This window comes from Tyto alba, unplaced genomic scaffold, assembly GCF_018691265.1.
Source record: "Tyto alba isolate M040663 unplaced genomic scaffold, T.alba_DEE_v4.0 Super-Scaffold_8, whole genome shotgun sequence".
NCBI lineage: Eukaryota > Metazoa > Chordata > Aves > Strigiformes > Tytonidae > Tyto > Tyto alba.
This window is the reverse complement of record NW_024881329.1, coordinates 16845262-16866815: the sequence shown is the minus strand read 5'-3', so window position 1 is coordinate 16866815 and position 21554 is coordinate 16845262. Positions and strand designations below refer to the sequence as shown.

Sequence of the window (21554 nt, the reverse complement as noted above, 5' to 3'; positions counted from 1 at the left end):
ATATATAAAGGAAGTTTTCTGTGTCAGTTTGAGACCATTTTACACAATTCTTACCTGGTTAATTCCACCTTGAAGTTCAACAAATGTACAATATTCTTTCAGAGGACACTTTAATAGAAACAAGTTGTTTGTTGCTTTTCTGAATTTCTCATAAAGCAGCTGCAAGATCACTGTGCTGCACAGCCATTATAAAGTAATAATAGACAGGTTCCTAAGGTGCTTAAGGTGTGTTTTGCTTTGCCAATTGTTTTCAAAATCTAAACATCAGAGGAAAACAAAAGAATAGTGGTTACTATTGCAATTCTTGCCATTCGGGTTACTGCTGAAGTGACTTGCCCAAGGTCACACAGGAGGGCAGTGTTGGAGCCAGGAGCCTAGCTTGGGTCGCCCGACGGCTGGCCCACAAAATGCCCTTCCTGATGATCGTGCTATGGCACATCTGAAACAACCCCAACCTATGGTTTGCCCTTCTGTTTCCTTGTCTGAGTCATCATTTCTGGAAAGACTGGGACGTCATCTTGTCCTCTGCACATCACGTTATCAGGTTGTTCCAAGCTCTTGGCGCAGACCTTCCTCCTCCTTCTTGGAAAACCAGTCACCTTCTTATTATAGTCCTTCTGAAGCCCACTTGTGCTATTTGTGTTTGATTAAATTCACCATGAGATATTCTTATCTTCGAGAAGGATTTTGAATGCTGAATCAGGCCTGCTGCCTGAGAATTTTCTTCTGAGGTTAAGTGAGAGAGAGAGGGGAATTTATTGTATCAGTGATGTAACATAACTGGTACTTTTGATAGCTTGCATTTTATACTAACATTTTACTATGTCTGTACTTTGGACACTCATGTCCCATGTTTATCATCATCTCAGTGACTTCAGTAGTCTGTCCTCTGAATTTCGGAATGCAGTGACCAAGTTCTGTGTGCCAGGTCTGCAAGCTGAACTTTTCTGGAAATTCTTTTTGGCAACTAACACTAAAAATCTTGCACTGGTATAAAAGGCATGTCTGTCCAGCAAAAGGAAGGTAGCGTAGGAGTGTGTGCATGTGCTGAAGCGGTGGCATTGAAGGCAGAGCAGCGTGGGCAGGTTTTACTATTAGTGTTTGATAACAATGCAGATACCAGCATATCGAAACATCTGCACTCTAATAAAGTGGTTATTAGTATATCCTTAACACTGTATAATTACATAGTCGCTGTTGCAACTGTTACACAGGGTAGACAGCATACCTGTCATCGTCATGCAAGATGCAATCTCTCCTCCTCTTTGTGAGACTGATTTATGCTCAGCTGAACAACCTCCCCAGCTCAATCAGCCCAGTCCTCTGCTGGTGAACAGCAATGGCATCATTCAGCTCTTTTACACCCTAACAGTTCTCCTGGGAAGCTGTTCACGAGCTGAACTGCTCTGATGGTTAGAAAATGGTAGTGATGCAAAAAGGAAGAGAAGGCTCAGCTTGCCTCTAACTCTGTTTATCTGTAATGTAGGGAGTGAGAAGCAAAAATCTGATGTAGCTGAAATCAGAAACAAAAATAACTGCACGCAAGGAACAGACTATGAATTTGGTCCCTTTTTACTCAGTGAAGGCTTTGCTGAGCAGCACCGTTAAAACCTTTTTTCCATTTCTTTCAAATGGGAGATAAAGCAACAGAGAAAAGTCTTTCACATAGGTAAAATCTTATCGTCTCATTCCACCATTCTATATTTTCCCCTGTTTTTAAAGTACTTCTGTATTGGTGCCATTTTTTTCTTCTATAAGAGTTCAAGTAATGTTTCAAACACTTTAAGAGAAGCAAGAGTGATGGGAGACAAAAATCAGCTTTGTGGCACTTCCCTGAAAACTAAAATGAGATTTTTGTGTTCACAGTGTTCCCTTTCGAATCAAGTCACCAGTGGAATCCCTCCCCAGCTGCAGCAGCACCCGTGGCTGCCTGGGAGGAGAGCGGTTTGTACCCCCATTCTCTGTAAAACTGCTTCTGCTGTTTCTGGTCCCCTCAGAGGCACACCAAGCACTTCAATCTCTGTCAACAGGATACTTGTTGGAAAGTAGCTCTAATTACATCATTAGCTGAAGGAAAAAAAAAAAATAATCTCTGAAAAAGTCTGATAATGTGTGATAGTGAACCTTGTGCTGTTACGGGCTGTGGTTAGAGCTCTTAAAAGAGCCGTTGCTCCTGAGGCTAATTATAGTAATATGACTGGGCATGCATGCACATTTTCCATGTTTTTTTGGCATCACCTGATGGGAAGCTGTAGGAGAGAGAAGTCACAGTAAAACAGTTCCCATGAGGATACCGCCGTAAGAACGGCAGCGTACGCCTGCGCGGCTGGCTCAGTGGCTGGGTGAGGTGCTGGGGCGAGTCCCTGCTCCTCGTGCCCTTGCTTTGTTCATCTCTCTGAGTGCTGAGCTGCAGTGGCCATCCCTGCAGATGCTGCTTGCGCTGCAGGACTACCAGGATCAAATACATTCCACAGCATGCATGGCATTCCTAGTTTTCTACTCATCTAAATTATAAGGGTGGATAAAGCTCCATCCTTACAGCGTGCAAATAGAGCTCAGTCTCCTATATGTCACAAGCAAAAGATACACCCAAAGTCTTAATGTCACTTAATTTCACTGACTGTGAGTATGTAAATCCCCTTGAAATTCCTTGAACTTTGTTGCCTTAATCTGATGAATTTGCAGCAACTAATAACCACGTGGCACTTGTTATATTTTGGTGATCTAATGGGAAGTGGAGTGGACCCATTCTAAATGTATTAAACATGTGACAGAGAAACTTCAGAGTGTTTTAGCATTGTGACGTGTTGGCAGGCATTCACAGTACTGTTAAGCTGGAGGAGCATTCTTGGACTTGCACTAATAGTATTCAGCAGCTTGTATCGTTCCTCTTGAAAATGCAGCTACTATATGGAGTAAAATATACGCACATCAGATATGCAGACAATGATATGTGCTTCTAGTTATTTAGAGCTTGTAACATTACTATATAGGCCAGCCTCAGAGCAAAGAAGCCTTTGAAGTGTTTCTGTGCTCTGCAAGGCATGAAAAAATGTAAGCTGTCTTCTGTTGGGCTGTTAGTCATACTGTACAAATCTGGATATCACATAACTGTCACAGTGTGTGTCTCACTCTAATCAGAGTGCTATTGATAAGAAAATAATCCAAAAATCCATTACGATCCATTGATTTAAATGGGAAGTGGATGCAGTACTGGCCCCATGAAGTTGTGTAGAGGAGTAAAAGGCAGTGCTAGTGCTAGACAGTGTGGTGCAGGTGAAAAAGATGTTGAAAGTAATTCTGGTGTTTCCATGCTAAACATGAGGTTTTCCCTTCCAAATGCTTATGCATTTGACAGTTTAGAGCTCGCGCCGTATCTGGATGGACTGCAGAAGTCACTTATTGTGTGGCTGGGAGAATTAACCCAGGGCACCACATGTGCTCCAGGGTGGCTTTGAAGTCATAAATGGAATGGGAAAGGTTGGCCTTGGTGACCGCTGGTAGGAATGGTGGCAGAAATGCTGAATCAAGACCGATGGACAGGAGGTGCCTTCCATCTCTATTTTTGTTGCAGCTCACTGTTTGGGCTAGACCCAGTTAAAAATGTAAAGAATACTGATCCCTTACCTAATAAATAAACAGTAATAATAGCAAATTAAATCACACTCTACATTGAAATGCACATATCAAGGCTACATGTGAAATTCTTTTCCCAGCTGAAGTCGGTGGGAAATGCCAGGGCAGCCAGGATTTCACTCCGGTATCTAATCACAGCTCCGCTGCTGACCTGTCCTGTGACCACCAGTGACTCATGTGACCGTCCTCAGTGTTACTCTCCTCACCAGCACCATGGGGTTAACGAGGTATAGCTTCCTTCATAAAAGAAGCAATAAAGTGCTGCTATAGTATTTTCCCTTTCTCTGCCACTAACTCTCGCTGTTAGGTTTTACCTTGATGTGTCTGCAGTATAAAGCACAATTCATGTCGTTGCATCTTAAAAAGCCGCAAGGTGTTTTTGTCAAAATCCAATCCACTGCAGAAAGCATTCTCTCTCGGCAGAATAGATTCACAACAGGGAAAAGGTGTTTGTTTGAAGACTGAGCTCATTTAATGAAGATACAGTATTGATATCTATTTATAGCCATATATTTTATATTCCAATGCATTCAGTGGACTACGGATACAGGTAAATTTTAAGTTTTTGAGTTAGTGTCATACGTTTAGCCTCCCCTATGATCTCATAATGACTGGCATCTTTCATTTATTTCTGCAGTAAACCAAGACATAGAGATGGAGGGATGAGAATTTCCACACTGACACAGAGAAGTAAATAATGATTTTTTTTTTTTTTTTCATTGATGCTGGTCACTAAGTTACACAAGCCCTTTTGAAACAAAAGACGTTAAGTGACTTCATATGAAGCACGTGATGTGAAAAGCTGATAGAAGCACCTAGTCTGGTGTCAGTCCTTTGATTTCATCTCTGTCCTTCCAAATTATCTATTATTTTCTAGCATAATAATGCCACATTTCTTTTAAAACTTCCTTGACGCACACTTTTGCAGAAATTTAAGATTGCATCTCCTAACAATATGACACCCTGGCACTAGAACAAGGTATTTAGTTCTGATTTAAGAAATGACCCGCCCGTCGTCCCCCGCCCCCACCACGTACTTGCCCACACACACTCAGAGTCCAGTTTGATTCATGTAGCTGTGGGAAACGGCATCCTGCTGTACAAATGACCTGTTCCTTTTTCCAGACCTAATCCTGGGCTATCAGCTTTCACTTGTCCTTCCACACAGATCCTTCTCTAAATGCTTCTCTGTGCACAAAGTCTTGTAAGTGCCAAGCAAAACTGGTACAGACTGTGAAATGGTGCCATGATGATTGAGATCAGACACAGAATTATTTTATCTGCATACAAGGCTTTATTGTTTGAAATAATTTTACCTTTAGGTAGAAAAACTTCAAGTACGTTTTTTTTTAAAAAAAAACTATTGAGGCTGTTTGGGAGACTTGGCCAGTTATGCTGCCTTGTAATGCTTGAGTGATGGACATGTGCATTCTTTTGTCTTGCATTCTTATCTAGCCACTTTCTGTCAAATCTGCATAGAATTTTTCTTGTTATTTGATATAAAACCAATTGATCACTGACACTAAATATTTTGAGGGGTTTGGTTTTGGTTTGTTTTTTTTTTTTTTTATTTATTTCTAGAATACTATTATCTGAGACAGTATGAAAGCACATTTATATGCTTTAAAAAGTGTCTGTACAAAGACAAAGTATTTGTGGAAAACATAATTCTGTAGCTTTGTAACAACATTTTTTTAAAGCTTCTGAAACTTCTGTTTTGCATGTAGTCAAAATGTGTGTATCAATAATGAGGATCCCCACAGCCCTGTTCTTGCAACCCTAGTAGCTACTCAAGAGGCTCAGAAGCCCAAAAGAATCTACCGCTCTCAGCTCTGCAGGACTTGCATTTCTGTACTATACCTACACATTTTTCTTTACCAAGCAACAAGCTGTTTCTACCACCTGTTAGGAGAAAAAAACCCCAGCAACAAACAAATGCAAACCCCAAACCCTTATATCAGACAGTCTTGGCAGAACCTGATACACTCTACTTACTCGAGTCGCTTGATGTTTCTCCCTGTTTTCTTAGCCTCAGAGGGTTTAATCCCAAGGGATTCCTGCCCCCTTTAAATGCAGTGGCCACCAGTGTCGGCCCTATAAGCTGGGAGGGGAGGGGAATGAGAGAGAGTTTCAGGGATCTGAGCAATGCCATTGCTATCACCAAGCTGAAAATAACCTCTGACAAAAGCCTGGCATTTTGTTCTCTTATGTCCACTTGTGAGTAGGTGGACAACAATGCAGCCCCTCAGATTACACCTAGAGGGCATTCCTAAATGCAGTATAACTGATCATAAATAAAGATTAAGCTTTTATAGTTGCTACTGCATTGCTTAAATGTGAATCATAAAAATAACGGTTTCTGAATTGAGGATTTAGGCATGAATGGTCATATTGCCAAAAGTGATTTACCAAAATAATTATTAAAAAATTGGTAATCACAGCCTGTTTGTAGGAACCTCTGGAACTCAACACTTCTGAACCAAATAGAATTTCATTCAGCAGTTTGTGATTTGATAGATACAACTGGTTTGTATTTTTGGTTACAGAGAACTAGGCTTTTCAGTAAAAATATAAAGTTTAGAGTAGTTCTGGGCATTAAGATGGCTAGTTAATATGTATGTTTAGCATGTTTAATGATTGCAATTATATTTGCCCTGCCTCACTGTGCTCTTTGGCAGTGGGTGATGCTGCACGCATATTCAAGTGGAGACTAAAGTATGAATCACTGAAAATAAAACTTTCTAAAAAGTGAACTTTAAGTGCTTTAATGATTTTAGAAGCTAATTCTCATGTTCTAAAGGGATATCTGAATTTAGAAACTTTGTTCAGCGTCATGGACTTTGCTGTGTGTGAAAGGGCCAAGCCCTTACAGCCCAGGGGTTACACCAGAAGGCTGAAGCAGAGAGTCTCACCTCTGGGTCTTTCATGGGAGCGTAAGGAAATTGCGTGCCAAATCCATCTCAGATTTGAAGATTTTAGGGGTCTGTTTGCTGAGGCTACTTTGAAAGGTCTTATCTCACTTTTGGAGTATGGGGAAAGCGCCAGGAAGCTTGTAACCACTTTGTGTTTGTACCCTTGGTGATGTATAAGTCAGGACCCTTGACATTTGCAGGGACTCGGTCTTCATTGATCCTCACATCATGTAGATCGTGTACTTGGATGGATTTGCATCATAACCAACTGCAGGGAAAGCTGCGGAGAAAGATTTTGCCCAAAAATTCCAGTATTATCCCTTTGAGTTTGTCAGAGAATTTAAGGGGAAAAGGCAGGAAACATCCTTTAGTTTCCTGGCATTGCATACTGCTTCATTTCTATATGTCTGTGCTGCTCCAGATCCTGGGTGCCCCGGTAATGAAGTGAGTGTTGTTGAGAGGCTCTTTATAGCTCAAAGGAGCAATCAGACCCACATGGGTTAGTTGGCTTTTCATATAACCCCTGGTCCCCTGTGGTTATCAGGACCTGAGATTGGAACAACAGACTTGAAATACAGAAGTGGAGTGTACACATGGGTGAATTTTTATATTCCTGGTGGAGCAGGAATGGAGTGTTTTCTCCAGATCAAAGGTAAGGATTAAAATACGCTGCTTGAAAAAGTGGAACAGAGCATAGCAAAAGCAAAGTGAGCCCGAGAATCAGGGAGACTTCTCTAGAGCTTGGCAGCAGAGCACCTGGGGTACTGGGGTCACGCTCGAGGGTAGGTGAGGTGGGTGGGAAGGGCAGTGAGCTCAGCCAGTCAGAAATGCAGATCTTTGGGGCAATAGAATACTTTGAACAGGGAGGCAGCGGTTTTTCAGCTGGAAAAATGAACAAGAAGGAAGTTAAGTGCTGGGTGTTACAAAGCCTGTGTGAAAAAGGAAGTAACTGTCTTTTGACAGGAGCCAAGGGACACTGGGCAGCAAGTCAGAACATACACGCAGCTTTTCAGAACAGAGCAGTTTGGGAGAAGAGCATTTCTCCAGGCCTGATTACTGTAGTCTTATTTTGTCAACGGTCATGTCCAAAAATGAAGGATTTGTAGTTTTTCCTTTGAGTAATGCAAGTTACTGTAAGTCTTTACTTTTATACTTCTAGAATTAAATTGACAGCATGTGTAAGGAAGGTCAGTTACCGCTCTGGAGAAGATAAAAAAACCTACTCGCTGCGGTAGTGAGAATTCCTCTGTTTTCCAGTTTTTATTCTTCTCTCCCTCTACTGTAGGAAGATTTCAAGTTATCCTGTTCTGTCAGGTGCATTTTGTATTATAATTTTATTAAAGAGTAAGCCAGTTAGTCTCACTGTGGTGGCTGTTTTAACTGTGCTTTTTTAGCTACTCAACGCCTCAGTCTTGGGCTTTGCTAGCATTTCTCCCCATCCTAATTTGGACAGCCAGGCACTTTTCACCTGGCAAGGCAGGTACAATGTATTTTCTTTTGGTATTTGTTAGTTATTCCTTGTTATCTGAGTGTGAGCTGTAGGAGGAGGCTTCATTTTTCTTCTTCCAGCATAGAAGACTTTGCTGTAGGTATTGAAATTCAGTTCGTTTAGCTTAACCTGGTGGATGTAGAATTGCAAGAGGAGAGAAACAACTGACCTTAATTAGAAAGCAGAAATTACCTGTACAGCCCCTGTGTGGTGGGGGCACGTCTCACAGACATGCGGCTCTCTCCTTCTAGGAGCCAGACCTTCTGCTGTTTGCAACAGTGCAGAGCCAGTGCTTCCGTAACTGCACAAATTGCTGTAAATGGTTACAGACCATAGGTCAAATGTTACGGAAAGTTGCTCTTAGGCTTGAAGCCTCTCCAGTGTCAAGAGAGCCTAGGGAGGGCGTGGAGCGTAGCGCACACCTGGCTCAAAGGGAGATTAACAGGAGAGAGGCAAGGTAAAGAGTGTTCATCCTCCCATCTTACTACAACTGTTTAGTTTGAGGCCCAAGCCATGTAACTTCTCAATTCTGTGACATCTGGACTGCACTTGCCAGAATGCTCCAGTGTGGTAAAGATACTCTGCATTCCCAACCTCCTAACGATATTTTCCTGTAATGGTTCTTGGAGATGCCACCTCTAGCAACAGGGTTCAGAAGTCAGACTGAGTTATTTAAATCCCTTTCTGATGAAATACCTTTCCCCTTTCTTCAGAAGGCAGAGACATCACTGTCTGACCAAAAAAAGAATTAAGAGATGTCAGTGAATATACAGTGTATTTCTTCACTCAGGTAATTTAATTTGATCAAACAAATAAAGTCAAAATTTGAGTTTGATGTAAGTTTAATCTGAACAAATTGATTCAAAAATACAGTATAAATAATTCTTAACTTATATAAAACTTGATTAAGAATTCATTTTTTGTTTTTGGTTGTTTTTTTTTTTTTTTTTAACTAACTTTACAAAAGAGCATTATTGAACATAGGAGTAAGACATTTTAACTATGGCCTTTTTGTTAAGACATAAAATATGTACATACTCACAGTACTTTTCTTTGTGCAAAATATGTACTGACTGATAAACTGTACCTTTCTGTACAAAGATAAATTCAGCTTCCTTTGCATAGCACAAAAGCAACACAACAACACACTAGATACATAACATTGTTGCTATAATACTTCAGGTAAGCCCTTTGGAAAAATTATTAGACATGAAGTTTCTCATTTAAGAGCCAGTTTTAATTCTAAAGCGTTAATTAAGGCTATTCCAGTATTGAGGCCTTGCCAATACATGCCCCCAAAACCCACATTGTCCATCATAAAATCCAAACTGTGTGCAGTGTGTTACCAGTAATTACGCCTGTTAACACATTCAGCAATTTGATATCCCAAAATTAGTCTTCTGACACTTCAAGTTTTCGCTGAGGAATATACAGAGTTCCTTGAGAGATCGTGTTGGTACCATCTGAATTTGCAGATAGTGAAGATACTGTGTTTGGCCCTCCTGGTGTGCGGAAAAAATTTTCTGTAACTGTCTGGGGCTCTTGGAGTTCTTTTGGAGCAGAAGGCTAAGGAGAAGACAGAAAGTTACTTTCATTTAAGGAGAAGGAAAAAAAAAAAAAAGTGAATTCCAGTTTCAGGTTTCTGCAGGATGTTAGCAAACTCTTTTTTTTCCTGAAATTTAAAAACTTAACAACTTTTTAGTGAGAAGAATATACCTGTATTTCTTGATATACCTATAAATATATATATGAAGAAAAAAAAAATGGTTCTTCCAATCCCCTCCTAACTCCTTTTTTAATACAAGCAATCTTAGGAAATACAGTATTACACTGAATATACACAGAAACTTCCCATGGAAAAACTATATTATTTTAAAGTCCTCTACAACCCAATTAAAAAAAGAATCTGGGAGTAGATTAGGAGAGTAACGAGAAGATGAAGTAACAAATGGACAATTTGTCAAGTGTCCTCTTAGATCGATGCAAAATCCTTCCTCTAAAACAATTGTCTCCTTGCATCTTGTCATCTTCCAGCTGGTGCCACTTCCACAACTAATAGAATATTTATTGTACTTCTGTTGGCTGTGCTTTTTTTGGGCAGTGCTGATTTATAAAGATCAAAAAAATGTTTATTTAAGAATTTAACCTGCTGTAAAGGAATTACTGCACTATACTTCCCACTTAATCCACCACAGTCAAGGAATTGCAATATATTTTTACTTACCTTCTCTTCTTGCAAGTTCCTCTTTTCTGAGCTATGGCTAACATTTTCTGGTTGTGAAGAGACTGGCATGTGCTGAAGAACAGGATTTACAGGGACTTGCACACCAGCAGGTATTAGTCCTACATGTTGCAGTGTAAAGTTTAGAACTGAAGAACTTGCATTTTGGGCAGAACTGGTATTGCTTGAGTTGAGACAGGAGTTGCTCAGTACAGGCGCAGCAGCTATAGAAGTTGGTGACAGCATTATATTCAAAGGTGTTATATGAAAAGCAGGAATGTTAACTGCTTTTAGTTCAGATGCTGTCACTGGAATGACACCTGGAACAGAAAAATCAAGTGTTGACAGGGACTAAAAATTGAGACTCAATCCATTGTGTTGTGATTTCATTACCTCAGTAGGATGAATCTGGCCCACAATCCCCTAATCCAGACAACTGTATGCCTATTTAATACTCACCAGCAATGGGGGAACTGTAGGTAGTGTGCTGCAATGAACATATCCCAGCTTTCTCTTTATTAGAAAAGCCTGCCTCGTTGCCATGGGTGCACTGAGTAAGAGGAATAAGATAGCCAGATGGAAAAAAAGTCTGAAAAAGACAATGCACCTTTACTCCAAACACATAATAAACAAAAAAATTAAGTTTTTCTACATAGTTGCATCCCGCTTGCCTTGTTCTTTATCCTGCACATCGCTAGGATTTTATATTCCATACATGTTCCATTCACGTTCTGTCTGAAATGAGACACAACTGACTCAAAGACATGCTCTTTAAAGTAAGACTGCCCTACTGCTCAGCACTCAGATGGCTTCATTTCCAGCTGATAGCCTCAGTGAGGAGCTGGAAATCCGTCTGGGATTGAGTGCAATTAGACTAGACAAAAGATAAAGCCTGATAAGGAATACTTTTTTTTTTTTTTTTTTTCCCCTCGGAAGAAACATCTGGACCCAGTAATCATAATGTCACATCATTCTTCAATTGTGTTTTTCATAAAGGAAATACTGGAAGAAAATCCTTTTGCATTTACAAGTTCTGTTTTTGCCAACAGAACTGTTCCTTATTCAGGTTCTTAGCTGCAGAATACCAAATTTTACTGATGAAAGAATTTTCATGTGATTCTGTTTCAAAGTATTTGGAAGTACATAGACACAGAGGACAGGGGAGATAAGGGATCTCAACGTTGCCTTCATCTGCTTAGGCTTAGTGGTGATCTTCTTACCAATCCAAGCCTGAAAGTTACTTCATGCCCTCTTATTTGTGTACTTATTGCAGAAACAGAAGTCCTACATTCCTACAAAACAGGATTTAAAAAGCACACTAAATTTAAAGAACGCAACCGAAGGCGATCTATGCATGCGTAGTTCATTATAGTTTTGTTTCTTTTGCAAAGCCTCCCAGTGGTGTTTTCCCAGGTAATGGCAAGATGTGCTGTGGTGCCTGATGAAGCTTACCTCATGAGCAGGAATGGCAAATGCTACCGGCATGTCTTGTTTAGTTTTGATTTTGCCCTCATCTTTTGGCGTATCTTCTCTTTTACACTGGTCATAGCAACCTGCTGTGTTTTGATCTAATGTTTCAGTTTTGTTCTGTCTGTCTTCTTGGAAATTGTCCATTTCGTGATTCATTTGTGAGCTACTGGAAGGTGGTCTTTCATTTTTAATTGAATCTCCCTTTTAAAAAAGCAGGCATTGTAAGGCTTAACATTCACAATTGCAGGTCTACAATGATATTTACTCATTTTAAAAATTAAGAAAGCAAGTTTTCTCCTTTCTCCTGATTCCTAAATTTGTGCTATAAAAACTTCTAGTCACCAAGCTGAGTTCCATGTTATCCCCTCTTGCTCCTTCATAGCTAGTGGACGTTTGACACCACATACTGTCACAACACACTGATAACATTTCACAACTGTTTTGGAAAGCACAATTTAAAGCAGCTTAATAATTTACAGAGACAGTAAAATATTCAGCAACTGAGGAGTAGAAAGCAATCCAAACCCAGTGACTCTGTAAGCATCAAGTATACCTGAACCTCTTACTCTCTTCATGTGCTCTGTTATTATGCCTGCAACAATCCAGCATTAACAGTGTACAACATTGGACAGAAATACTTAGAAGGTATCAGGATTTTGGGACATACCGTGTCCAGTGACTTCTATGTCTCTACCTCTTCTCCTAGCACCTCTGAAGCCAAGAATGAACTTTAGCAAGATGAGCAACTGGAATGACTCCAGAATCACTGTATCAGTCAAGGTAAGTCTTAACACAGTGTTTTGGGAGTTGTTGACTAACATCTGTACACTCTGACAGGTCTTGTTGGAAGTGTTTGGAGGGGAACAAGGAAAAGAATACAGCCTAATCCTAGGTTGGCCTTTCAAAATTGTGTTATATGGCATATTCTGCCTGATGCTTTGCAAATACTAGCAAGATTATGTGATATTTGAGGTCTAGAAAGATAAATATATATGTATGTGTACATAAGAAAACAAAAAGCAGCCCCCTAAGCACCAGCAAGCACAACAAATGAACATCATCCTTTGAAGCATGATGTTATTTAAAACACCTACACACACTGGTAGGCTCCTAAATCATTTTGAAAGCGAGTAGGTAGCAACATTGTTAACCTATAAAATAGAATTTTAAAAATAATTTAACTTACCAGAGAAGTATAAAGGTTTTCCTCATCACTTCTATACTTTTTAGTCAAATTATTCTCTTGTAATGCTTGTGATCTTTTAAGACACCGCTGTGATGATGTTTCTGATTTTACAGTTGGTGTTTCTTTAGCTGTCAAGGACTGTGTTGGATCATCTGTAGTTAACTGATTGTCACCTTCCTCAGTGGCTATTTTATTTAATACTTTGGAATTAATACTATTAATTTCAGTTATATTAGCACATGGTAGAGGCTGCAACATGAAACTTGGGCTGTATGTTGTCACAGTGTGGGCTTGGGAAGGGTGCAGATATATTGCATAGGAAACACCAGAATGAGTATGAGGTAGTATTACTGGTGAGACTGAGGTGTGGCTGGGAGGACAGACCCCCAGGGGCTGTGTGAGAGCTGGCTGCTGACAGGGTGCTGCGGGGCGAGGAGGGTCGGGCTTGGGCACTACCTCAGGTGAGGACACATTACTTTCCAAAGTAGATCTTGACAATTTCATTTTTATATCTGTTGCTTTCCTTAAAAACAAAAAAACAAAACCACAAGATAAACCAAAAAAAAAAAAAAGACAAAAAAAACCCAACCAAACAAACAAAAACCCAAACCCAACAAAAAAAAAACCCCAAACATATCTTAATACCTTTGTGCCACATGAATGGCCTGAAAAATATTTTCTACAATCCAAAACATAAACTTGTACTTCTCAATCCACTAAGCAGAAAGTAAGTGGAACAAATAGCCTGCAGTATCAGAAGTTACCGTTTTCTGCAGGCTATTCCCAGACTCAAACAGCACAGCTTTGACTTGGTGGCCAATGATAAAATAAAGCTTCTCATCTTAACACTTGTGCAAACTTACTTTGATTGTCCTTCCAGCTGATGTTTAGCAATTGCTGAAACCTGAGCCATTTTACTTGGGAAAGCTGATAAATTTTGATCAGTACCTGGTTCGAGGGGGAAAACAAAACATAACTGTTAGGACATCAAGTGTAGAAGTTAAATTTTGTCTTGAGGAGACTGTTTGTTTAATGTGGCATACACATTTAATGACAAGACACTAAGACTCCACGTTATCCTCAAACTGCAGCCCAGACTTTATTTGATTAATTGGATGGCAGCTTACATCACACAAACTTGAAAGGCTCAGCTCCATTTTTTTTTTCCTTTCTTAGAGGCTAACAAACAAGAACATGAACATTGATAGGCAGTTTTCTGCAAATTTTACAGAATACACAACTACCTATAGTAGGATGTAAAGCCGTTTCCACAACCAACGAAGGTTAGGGCAGTTCATAGAGAAAGATAAAATATCCAGAGCATCAGCTCTACTGCACAAACAGAAGTTTGTTGCCAGTAAGACATCACACAAAGTCAAGACAGTAATGTCTAACAAGGGAATTAATATTATTCTTAAACCCAAAATGGTAATATCCCATTCCGTCTGTACTTGGTGTGAAACGCTAGTGTTCCATACTGTGAGCTGAATTTGGTCCAGATCTCAATGAATATATTTTTGTGTTGCAACTGCACAAGCTGTGACTGGATTTGGTCCACCAAAATGAAAAGGGCTTCCACTAATCGCAGAGTTTATGCACTGAACTTCAATCAGTTTAGCTTTATTTTCACTATCCATCTTGTAAGGCCTCAGATTTACAGGCAACATATATTTTCCCCAACTTGTCTACTTTTGACATATTTGTTGTAAAAAGGCATACCCACACATCCACATCTCCTGTGAGAAGGAAGATGGTAAGCCTGAACATTTAATGCAAGACTACAACTGAGTTAAAAACATACTTAAAAAAAAAAAGATCTAGAAATACAGTTTTCAGCTACTTACTTGCACTTATTTTAATTGGACTGGTTGGAGCAGATTGGATCTTCCTTCTGTCATCTTCTATACTTTTAACTAACTTTATTAGAGAGGGATGCCGAGTGAAGTTTTGCTTTCCTCTTGAAGGAAAAAGGTTTTTTGAACACTGCTCTTTGGAAGGGATGGATTGTGAAATAGGTGTGGCACAGGTCGTAGAAGTTGTTTCAAGTTTTGTATCTAAAAAGCAGAAAAAAACCCACAGAGTAAATACATATCATATGCAGATTCAGTAATTAAAAGCAGTTAATTACTCAAGTACTAGCAGCAAGAAAAATGGAAGCGCCAGGGTTTCGGTATGAGTGCCACTATGTGGAGATACATACGGGTGTGCTAGGCTGGCAAGGACCAAGGACAGTGACATGATTAGTGAAGACTTTCTGCTTTAGTTTACTGTCTGTTTGTTTTCTCTGCTAGAATCTTTTTGACCAAGAAACAATCAAAATCATCAAGCAGAACAAAAGGAAATGAAACATACACCTACCCTGAATATTTGGCAAGATCTCCGGTCCTGTCCACTTGAATGCTGGTTTTCTACCTCTCTCCTCTGTAACATGAACTTTCTTGATAAGCTCAAGGCTACTGAGAACATTCGCTATGTCATAAAGTCTCCTAATTTTGGCTGAAATAAAATAAACAAATGTAAAGTATAGCAATTCTGATTAACAAGGTAAAATGTATCAGATTAAAAATATTATAAGGCCCTTTTAGTAGCTAAAGGGAAAAACCTTTATAATTTTTTTCTAAGAAGAGTTTTGTGGAACAGATATTTATACAATGAAATAACATATCATAATATAAAGTTTATGTGTAAAATAGAATGACATAGATACAGATCTAGAAAATACTTATATTATGCTAAATAAATAGAAAAACATTTTCAAAACAAGTTAGGTTGTGTGTAATGACCTAACCAATACAAATTCTTTAGTGAGAATAATTAGCTTAAAAGGCAGGTACACGCATGCAATGATGAACACGGGAACTAGGGGGAAGAGATGCACTAAAATCCAACAGCATTATCATCCTGGATGTTCTGAGCTGTTTTCAGGTTGAGCTATGAGGGAAAAGTTTTAGGCAGTAGTCAAATTACCAGTGACTTCTGGACTGCGAAGTTTATTGCTTAAGCCAAAGCTTCTGCTACTGAAAATGTAAAGTCTGTTAAGTCATGGAACTTGAGACTGTGCTTCTTAATCAAGAACATGGTAAAACATGTGATATCTGAAATACAGACATGGATGGAATGTCCTGAAAATGCTTTTATTGAGAAACACACATTAGGAAGGAAGAAGAAAGAATGAAAACAAAACAAACCCCCCTGTTGACTACCCACCCATGATGCAGTGGAAAGCAAATCATGAACTGAAACCAGCAAGGATCAGTTTTCTTTTTGCATACATCAAATTCCACAAAGAAAGCAATGGTCTGTCTGAGAATCAAGAAAGGGTGTAATTTTCAACAAGACCTATAATTAATTCTTGATCCCTCAAAAGCAGGCACTTTTTTGATTATTATAGATATACAGGCCTAGACCTAGAAGTACCTTTTCATTTAAATGGAGAGGAAGAGGAGGAAGCGTGCAGGGAACTGAAAGCAGGGTAAAAGAATTAAGAAATAATTGGCAGTTACAGCCCTGAGTTTCACTTCCTCTCACAATTAAATTATTAACAAGACTTTTACAGAATTTCTTTGGATTTCCAATAAGTAAGTTATATGAGCAGAACACAGATTTGCATGGTTCTGGGTCATCTTTGATGAAATGATGCTGAAATATGACAGACTGCTTGAGGAGAGAAAGAAACTGTTACCAATAAGCAGCCTTGTAACATTACTTCAAGAGAGAGGATTTAATGGACTTTTTAAGCGGTCATGATGTCATGATGTATCAATGACTATGCCCAAGTTGGTTCCTGTTAAAAACTGCACAAGGTGTTTCATGAGTTTTTGGAGGCTCAAATATATTTATGGCAGGAAAAAGATGATGGTGTTTTACACAATATAGCATTGTACTAGAATAGTTCATTTAGCTCACACTTGATATTTCTATTTAGAATAAGATCAAAAAGCAGATATCAAGAGCAGCATTTTACTTACTTTTAAACTTGCTTTTATCTAAATCTTCTAACTGGTCTTCTCCAATAAGGATTTTAGCAGCGACTTCAAGGCTTACTATTTGAGGAGTTGATACAAGAAACAGCATCACAAATTTCTGACTCATCACTCGTAAAGACTTGTCTTTCCTGCTATTTACTGATGCTGCAGCAGACAGGAGAAAGGATTAAAGTAGTAAGTGACACGGCAGCTATGAACATTTTTAGAACACCAAAGAAATTTGTCAGTAACAATTATTATAAGAACAAACAACACCGCAACTAGGCAGGGCTGATGTGGACTCCAGAATTGTGTCTCTACATGGCAAAGTTCAGGTAATTAGGTGGATACCAAGTCTAACTACAAAGAGAATGTGACGTTTCCCCCTGTATACATGTCTTATTGTCTGACAACTTGTACTCTTAAAGATGCTTAGCTGAAGGTTATACAATGTATTTAATAATCCCTAATTAATCATTCTCCCCTGAATTAAACCGGAATTATAAAACAAATTGATGGATTAATTTATACTTTTGGCTTCTATAACATTCAGTGGTAACAAATCTTGCAAACTGGATTGTATGTTGGGTATGTCTGATAATTTTGCTATCAAATGCCCCCTTCCTCTTGAACTGTAAAAACAAAACACGTGCAAGAATTGAATGAATAAGAGAACTGAAGGAGTGCAGAGCACTTCTCACCACAAATAGCTGTGGTGCCTTTCAGGCAGTAGCATTTCATTAAAAAATAGTCCAATAAATGTTTTTTCCAAGTTCATAGATATTTATCGTTACAAGCACATATTATTCTTGGCATTACAGAGAATTATTACCAGCACGAAATTCCATTCCTGGGAGCTCAACAAAAGACATTTCTGAATGCTCATTTGAGCCAAAAGATCTTGCCATTTCTTCATTTCTTTCACCATCAAAATCAAATTCGTGCTCATACTCTCTTTTCTTGATCATCTGAATTTGTTGTGTATATTTGTTCTCTTCTCCAACTTTTTTCAAAGTTTGCAGGGTTTTGGAGAGATTATGCCGCCCATGCCAAGCATATTTGTTTTTAGCAAGGCGGCTCACCATGTGGAGGCTCTCTAGCACGTTGACAATATCATATATACGTCTACGTTCAACATCTGGGGAAAAAAAAAAAAAAAGATGAACATGAAATCTCTACTGTGTAAAATGTTTCATCATACATTTACCTGAAAGAGTTTACACAGAGACGGGACTGATTTCCTCTACTTTCCCCTCATCTTAATATACTTCTAAACCATTTTTGCCAATTTCTTGTTACAAAGGACTCTGAAAAGAGCCCCCATAGATCTTGCCAGCAAAGAAAATAAAACAATTCTTGCATTAGATATGAAAGGGCTTGCTTTTCCACAGTTATACTTGTTTTACAGCATCCCTTAAAAAGTAAAACTTACTGTTCCCAGAAGAGCCATTAGATGGGTTTCAATACACTTTCAAAAAGAACCAAAGCCTTTCTAGTTATTTGTTGCATCGATTTTAGATCGTCTCATTAAATATCCTTGGAAACCGATGGTAAACAACTGTTTTGTAACTTGTGTTTATATCTTATTCTATTAAGGCACTGTCCTTTTCTGTCTGTTGAATTCTTGGTTTTGACTAAGCATTTTCTAAAAGAGATGTTATTTTGTACAAAGTATAACTAGAATAGGCATTTTGTTTAATTTACAGTTCATCCCTCTTCTGTGTCCCCCAACATATTCTGAAGACATGACACCAAAAATTTAGAGCAGTATGATTTATAACTATTATCAGTGTTATAATCTGTAGAATACTCTAATTCCATATCTCTTTGATTAAAAAAGCCTTCAGTTTAAAGTTAACAACTTTAGATCTACTGTAGGTAGATCACTGGTGCAATATAAAACAGTGATATAAAATGAGAAAGTTAAATTACAGAGAGCAGAAAGTAGTTTCTTGCTTTGATGTCAGGATTGGACAGAAAACTGTGGGTTCAGTTCAAGAAACACTAGTTCCTGCCACAAAAATCCAACCACTAATCTTAGCCATCATCTCTAGATCCACAAAACTGCAACTGGCTATTTGTGGTATTGGCAATAGTTTAGATGTTTAATATTAAACATAATTCAGAATTTCTCCAGTTCACTGAAGAAACTTCAACTTTTTAGAAGAATTGGTCTAAAAATGAAGAGTTCAAAGCTGGGTTTAAATAATTTTCAGAGTACACAGTAAACATTCAAGATTTTACGGAGCAAAAATGTACTAGCACAAATGGTAGGCTACTGGCACATTGTGTGAAGAAATATGTAATAGCATGTACACCAACTTACTAAGCTCTTCAGCTACTTCATCAAGGCAAATGTAATTATTCTCTGCAGTGCTGGGGTAATCAGGATATCGAGCTAAGAATTTATGACACAGTAATCCTAGACTTTTCTCTTTGCGACTTGGTTGTGATTTTTCATATTCATCTCCTGATAAGTGCTCCTACACAGGAATAAGAAAAAAAGAATTTCAAATTTTTGAAAATATGTAAACACATATTTAACAGCTTCATTGTGAGCTCTGACAAAGGGCCAGTGTTCTCTCTGTGTCTGCAACAGCTGTGAAATAAAACTAGCAAAACATTACCTGTTGTATGTAACTAAACAATATCCTTACTTATATTTGGTAAACACTCCAAAATCAAAACTTAAAAAAACCTTGTGGTGTGTTAATGTATAACTTTTTGTACTGAATAAACAGTCATCAGCTAACTTAAAAAGTAAATAAAGCCAACATCTTTACAACGTACCTGCAAACAGTGTTTTGCCTGTAGGACCTCACTTGGGTTGTTTGACAGTTCCCTTCTCTGTTCTCTGCTCCTAATCTCAGGACTAGCTGCACTAATCAGCATCTTCAGGTTCGAAGTAGGCGTCCATGGATCTGCTGGAAGGATTTCTTTAGGTTTTGGGGGTGTGGTTAGAGGCTGACAGCCGGGCTGTATCTCTGTCAATATGGAATGTGAGGTAGCTGCTTGTTTCAAAGGAGTTTTCAGTACGCTCCTGTATGGCTCAGAAGAATGATTTTCCTATACACCAAAGAAAAAAAAAATGTTAAAAACCACAAGCACTATAATCCATTTGCTGGTAACAAACGAATAGAGATCATTTGCGTTTTTTTGGGTAGCTCAAAGTCAAAGGTTGCAATTTTACTCTGAACAACGAGCGCCTTTCCTGAAACCATTTCTTTGGCTGTGCCTTTAGCTTGAGACACTGGGCCCGTGGCATTCTTGAAGTAATTTTCCTATTCTTTCCCTCTAGGGAAAGCAAAGTCAGAACGTTAATCTGTAGCAAAATGCTATGAAAAACGACTGAAACATTTCTTATTAAGGGGAAAAAAGGGAAACCAAGAATAAGTACTGCTGCTTATAAAGGTGGTCAGGCCAAGTTTTGGGTAATTTTGTTAAGGTTAGATTTTAAAGTGACCGCGAAATGCTCGCGACTGCTGCCATCCAACGTTTCTCCCACGCGCTGGTTGACGAAAGCGTTTTCACGACCAGAGGCGCTGAAACGGCCGGGAACGGGCTCCCCGGGGCTGTCACCGCGGCACCCTCGGGAGCAGGCACGGCGGGACCGAGGGATTTTACCTTGTCGCCGGTCCCCATCTCCCCGCCCGCGGGCTGCTGCTGCTGCTGCTGCTGCTGCTGCTGCTGCTGCTGCTGCTGCATTCTCCTGCCGCCGCGCAGCCTCAGGAGGCGACACCCGCCAGTCCCGCCGCCACGCTCCGCATCGCAAATCCCGCCGGATCTGCGGGGCGGGAGAAGGGAAGGGTTGGCGGGGGATGCCCGGGCCGGGCCGGTTCCCGCCGTCGCCGCCGGGACCGTCTCGGCACCTCCCGCCTCTGGGCCCGGCCCGCGCGCGCCGCCCAACGGCCCGGCCCGGCCCCGCCCCACCCCGGCCGCTGACGGCGCGGCGCCACCGATTGGCCGCCGCCCGGAGGGCGTGGCCCTGCCGCGGTCCGGTTCAAACATTTGGCGCCAAGGCAGCACCCAGCGAAGAACCCCCATTTCCTCCTCTTTTCGTTCTTGTTGCCGCGACGTGAGTGAGCTGAGACCCACCGGGAGCGGTGCTAGTGCCGCCGCCCGCTTCTGCCTTGTCCCGTTTGCGCGGCCGGTTTGAATTCCACCGGCTGAGCCGCCGCGGGAGTGGAGCGGGGGCGGTGCGGATCAGCCAATCACCTCGCGGCCCTCCGCCCCGCGCAGCCAATGGGAGGGCGGCGTTCCGTGGCCGTTCCCGCCCCGTTGCCGCTCCCGCCGCCGCCGCGTCTCGGGCCGGTTCGGCGCTTTGGCGGGTTGGCGGCGCGGGAACCGGAGCGTGTGTGTGTGGGGGGGGGGGGGGGGGGGGGGGGTGTGGTATGGTGTGTGTGCGCGCGGCGCCTCCTGCCCCGCCCCAACGGCCGCTGGCGTGAGGGGATCAGCGCGGGGAGCGCGGACAAGGGGGTCTAATTAGTTTAGCGGAGCTAATTATCTGCTGCTCGCATTGTCAGAGGCCGAGCCGGTCGGTCGCCCCTCAGGGCCCCCGCTCCTCACGGCCGCCGCGGTCGTTCGAGGGGTCCCGCGGCCTTTAGGCTCTTAAAAACAACAAATTAGGTGCCTATGCTGCAGCCCCGCTCCTTCCCGAAGAGTTTTCAGGCCCGGG

General features: G+C 40.6%; 1 protein-coding gene across 3 annotated transcripts; it reads right to left on the bottom strand.

The window, feature by feature from the left end:
• Window positions 1-8805: 8805 nt before the first annotated feature.
• On the bottom strand, window positions 8806-21046 carry E2F8 (E2F transcription factor 8). Of its 3 annotated transcripts, XM_042785484.1 has the most exons (14): window positions 20975-21046; window positions 20504-20663; window positions 19670-19945; window positions 19206-19362; window positions 17712-18017; window positions 16883-17044; window positions 15273-15410; window positions 14759-14968; window positions 13778-13862; window positions 12915-13437; window positions 11711-11929; window positions 10718-10847; window positions 10262-10578; window positions 8806-9603 (listed from the first exon to the last, which is right to left on the bottom strand). In XM_042785484.1, exons 2-14 carry the CDS (start codon window positions 20582-20584, stop codon window positions 9430-9432), a joined length of 2778 nt encoding a protein of 925 aa, XP_042641418.1. In that variant the 5' UTR covers window positions 20585-20663; window positions 20975-21046; the 3' UTR covers window positions 8806-9429. The 3 variants fall into 3 exon arrangements, with proteins under 3 accessions (XP_042641418.1, XP_032862875.1, XP_032862876.1); XM_033006984.2 differs by lacking the exon at window positions 20975-21046 and having other exon boundaries at window positions 20504-20754; XM_033006985.2 differs by lacking the exon at window positions 20975-21046 and having other exon boundaries at window positions 10718-10808; window positions 20504-20754.
• Between the last annotated feature and the right edge of the window lie 508 nt (window positions 21047-21554).

Bases quoted from the DNA above. Each gene is read 5' to 3' on its own strand.
- E2F8 (XM_042785484.1), bottom strand. From the start codon at position 20,584: ATGCAGCAGCAGCAGCAGCAGCAGCAGCAGCAGCAGCAGCAGCAGCAG. The intron at 13,863-14,758 runs GTAAGTAGCTGA...CCCTCGAACCAG, and splicing joins TCCAATTAAAATAAGTGCAA to GTACTGATCAAAATTTATCA. The intron at 10,848-11,710 runs GTAAGCTTCATC...TGTCTTTTTCAG, and splicing joins TTGCCATTCCTGCTCATGAG to ACTTTTTTTCCATCTGGCTA.